The sequence below is a fragment of the Echinops telfairi genome, unplaced genomic scaffold (assembly GCF_000313985.2).
Source record: "Echinops telfairi isolate 266 unplaced genomic scaffold, ASM31398v2 ScPeMD7_4;HRSCAF=17, whole genome shotgun sequence".
Lineage (NCBI taxonomy): Eukaryota > Metazoa > Chordata > Mammalia > Afrosoricida > Tenrecidae > Echinops > Echinops telfairi.
This window is the reverse complement of record NW_022103900.1, coordinates 39,254,674-39,259,087: the sequence shown is the minus strand read 5'-3', so window position 1 is coordinate 39,259,087 and position 4,414 is coordinate 39,254,674. Positions and strand designations below refer to the sequence as shown.

The following is a 4,414-nucleotide window of genomic DNA, read 5'->3' as shown; positions in this document are numbered from 1 at the left end:
CTTTTCGCTATTGGGATGTTTACATGACGTGACACTGAGAGTGGCAGACGCATCACTTTCAAACGTTGCCGGAACCGAGTCAGTGCATTTATACATGTCCACAGCCCCCCAGGAAAGGCACTGGGCCACGTGTATGCTCATCTTTAGTAGGTAAAGGGTTAACAAAGGAATTGTGTGTACAGTATTGCCTCAATCTCCCCCAAATGCTATTTTCTTCATAACAATTTTTTCTATTTTCATTTTATTTCTGAGCATTGCGGGCCACAAAAAATGACCTCGGGGGCCGCATGTGGCCCGTAGGCTGCCAGTTTGACACCCCTGGCCTAGAGCATGGAATAGGCATTCTTCCTGACCCTACAGTGAAGAACCAGAGTTTGGGAACATAAGCAGGAGATGCCCTGTCCTCCCCATACACCCCCTTCTATAATGTTACAAGTCCTAATGGAAAATCACTGAATATTTAGCCTGGGGGCATAAAGGATAAGTCTCTGCCAATTTTTATTTTGGTGATGACATCCTGATGCAGTCCTTGGGCAGCTTTCTCTCGTTAGTTTCCTAGCAGTTCCTCCGAGTTACTGCCCAAGCACTTGCCTGCTGTAAGGAGCTATCCAGGAAAGGACGGTCGAAAAGTGAAAGCAATGAGGCAAACAAAGCTTATGGAACACGGCCCTTGCTAAACTTCATGTCTCCTAAGAGTGCCTTAAGAGTACTTCTCCCACACGCAGTCACCAGCCTGGTTAGTCTCAAAACTCGCACTATGCTCGTCTACTCCCTGAAGCTCCTCAGTGCGCCAGAACTCTACCTTTCTTTCCTGTTCTCTTTGTATTACTATCATTGACACACATCTTTTTTGGGGGGTGGGGTGGGGGGTTCTTCTCTCCCCCAAATTATCTATGGAGTAAAAAGTTTAGAGGAGGCTAAAAAACATTTTATTACCAGCTTAGAAATTAAGACCATAAAATGAAAAGAGCAACAGGAATACTAAAGCAGAAGCTTTTTATACATGTTACCCAAACTACCAAACTACTGAACCCTTTCTGGCATGGGTAAATAAATGTGGCGTATATACACAACAATTTACTATACGCATTGAAGAGTAATGATGCTGTTATTCATGACAGTGAAAATTTGAAGGACATTATACTGAATATCATTAATTAGTCAATCATAAAAGGAAAAATATATGAGCCCACAATTATAAAAAAATCAAGAAAAGATTTCTACCAAAAAGCGACAGACTTTGATGGTTACCAAGGATGGAGAGGGAAGTCAGGCTAGAGGATAGACATGTTCATTTTGGTGAAGAGGAAGATAATAATAATAAGAGGAAGATTAAAAAAAATTATGGAAACTGGGGAGGTCATTTGGAAGTTTGCTAAGTTGTTGAATACAAACAGAATGTTCTCTAAGCCTTTTCCTAATTTGAAAAAAGAAAAAAAGTTACCATATATACTCGTGTATAAGCAGTGTTTCTCAGCACATTTTTAATGCAGTTTTTGTGATAAAATTAGGTGCACCGGTTGATATTTGGGGTGGCTGATACTCGAGTATATACAGTAAATAGTAATAAAAAACATTTTGGGGCACCTCCCCTACAAAATGAATCTGGATATATAATAATGATTAACCTCCTAGATCCTAAACATCATTATCAAACCTTTCTTAAGGACCATCAACATAGTCAGATAAACTATTATTTATTTGCACAAATGACACATTCAGGCAAACTATCACAAAGCCAAAGACTTACAGTCAATATTGTAAACTGGTGATAGTTTGGATATTGAAAGATTACAGAAAAACAATTAGGAAACTCATTCTTTTGCTAAAAAATTTGCTCCTCTACTACCATCAAGAATTAACATCTATAACATAAGAGACTGTGTTTCTTAAGGACTCTAGATAACTATAGAAAGTAACGTTCTTAAAAATTTTAAATAATCATTTTAGAAGAATACGCAGTAATTGCAGAGGGCATATTGCTTTGTGTATTAACTTTTCCAATATATCAAAAAACTAGCAGCTTCTTCAAATTGCAATGTAATGTAAGGGCTCCTATTTTCCCAGGTTTATGTCAGTACCATTACTATGGAAGAATAGTCAAGCAAGAAATTGAGGGTGATCATGATGTTCAGTCTGAAATGGCAAGTAAAAGTTTTCATGATGATTAGAAACTAGGCCTAACTGTACAAAGTACTGATGTTTAGCACACAGCATCTGTAATCGTTCTAATAGCAGTGAGTATCTATCTGAGGTCCATCTATCTGCTTCCTTTGTGGTCATGCACTTATATAAAAATTCTCAAGTTTTTAAGTGGAACTGTAGTGACAGTTGAGAAAAAAATGTGCAATGGATTTACCTAGGAGAAATTTTCATTAAGTCTTGAGAAAAGTAACTATATTGTTTTTTCAATTAAGTAAAACAAACTGGTCTAATTATATTTAGTAAAAAGAAGCATTAATTGTTATCGTTTAAGAGAAAGCACCAAAACTCAAAAAGAGCTCTAGGCTTCCAACTAAAATGTCCTAGCTACTTTTGGAATTACACTACGTCAGCAAATAAAAGTAATCACTGTTTATACGGAAATTAATTAAGTGGCTAAAATTCTAGCAAAATAACTTGCCTAGAATTTTGACTGTCTCAAACTGAGTTTTAAACTTCTAACTTCAGTAATACATACTGAATATCCAACAGTATAGAACACAACCCATTTCATCTGTAAAACACTGTATAATAAGATCACACAGAGCAGCCCGCACACACATCTTTGTTTGCCCCTTACCAACTCTGGAAACATGGCACATTTACTACGAACGCCAACATGGGCAGAACAATTCAAAGAGTGCAGCTGCTTTAACAAGTTAGAGTAGGATTTTTACAATAGCGGCAAATGGAATTCTCAGAACAGATTCCGAGACACAGATTATTTAAGCAAAAGTTCCAACCCACAAAAAAGGTTCACCTATCAGAGGCAGTAACTAATGAACACACATTGGAGATTCTGGCAGCATCCTGCATATTTAGAATAATTAAAATACATAAACAGAAAGTTGTTCAATCTCTAAGATGAAATACAGATGTTGTGCTGTCATTACACGTGCTCACTACTGCTTCTCAAATGCGAATACCAAGTAAATACCTACAAGAGAAAACAAATCAAAGTTAAGAGTTTAGTTTCTCATATTCCCATGGTCAATAAAATAATCACCTGTCATTTCTACATAATTTGTTAGAAATTCTTAGGTTCTTAATCAGCCCCAGTGAAGAGGAAAATGAGCCTTTAATCCTAAAAGTTCTTAAGATATTCAATCATATTTAAGTAAATATGGGATTATGTATTTATTTTGAAACAAATAATCACCTACTAAAATATTCAGTTATGTAGCACCCATAATAAAACCAGTTTAACAGCTTGAAGAAGGAAAAATCAAAAGTATGAAAGTAAATAAAATCAAAACTAGAACAATTTTATCATTCATCTTTCTACCTGGAGTAAAGTAAATTGGAAGAATAGGTGTACTATATTACCGACTACTAGAAGCGGCAGTGTACTTGGTATGCACCAATTCCCTAAGGCACTTTTTTTTTCTTAAATCATTTTAATGGGGGCTCATACAGCTCTTTTTCCCTCCCTGCCTCGTGACCCCTTGAGAAGTAATTATTATTGTTTTCATATCTTGCACCGACTGTTGTCTCTTTTCACCCACATTTCTGTTGTTCATCCCCCTGGATGGTGGGGTGGGGTGTTATGAGTCAATCACTGCAATAAGTTCCCCCTTCCTCCCCTTCTCTCTTCACCTTCCCCCTACCCTCCAAGTACGGCTACTTCCATTACTGTTCCTGAGGGGTTATTTGACATGGATTCCAAGTGTCATGAAATCTTATCTGTGTCAGTGTACATTCTCCAGTCTAGCCAGAACTGAGAGGCAGGACTGGGGTCATGATAGTGGGAGTAAGCAAGCTTCAAAGAACCAGAGGAATTCTGTGTGTTTCATTGGTGCCCTGGTTGACTCATCCCTTCCTTGTGACCCTTTTGTGAGAGGATGTCCTATTGCCTAGAGATGAGTTTGGGGTCTTTGTTCCAACACCCCTTGTTCTCAATATGTTTGCTTGTTAGATTTGGGTCTTCTGGTGCCTGTTACCTGATTCTGTCAACACCTCATGATCACACAGACTGGTGTGCTTCTTCTATGTGGGCTCGTTGCTTCTCTGCTCAATGGCCGCTTGTTTAACTTCAAGCCTTTAAGCCAGTGGGTCTCAACCTTCCTGATGCCGCAACCCTTTAATACTAGCATCTTATTAGAAAATATGATGGATTTGGATTGAAGTATGATTCAGAATAAGTAACTTTCTGTCTTTGAGGGAACACACTTCAAAGCAGGTGACCTTCGTTAAGAAAGAATGCCCCCCCCCC

At 38.0% G+C, this 4,414-nt stretch overlaps 1 protein-coding gene across 2 annotated transcripts in view; it reads right to left on the bottom strand.

Moving 5' to 3' along the window:
* Window positions 1-906: 906 nt before the first annotated feature.
* Window positions 907-4,414, bottom strand: part of RNMT (RNA guanine-7 methyltransferase) — a 52,530-nt gene continuing 49,022 nt past the window's right edge. For both annotated transcript variants that reach the window (XM_004703846.2, XM_045298923.1), the window contains exon 11: window positions 907-3,139. In XM_004703846.2, coding sequence (XP_004703903.1) covers window positions 3,105-3,139 — 35 coding nt within the window. In that variant the 3' untranslated portion in view covers window positions 907-3,104. The remainder of the gene's footprint in view (window positions 3,140-4,414) is intronic.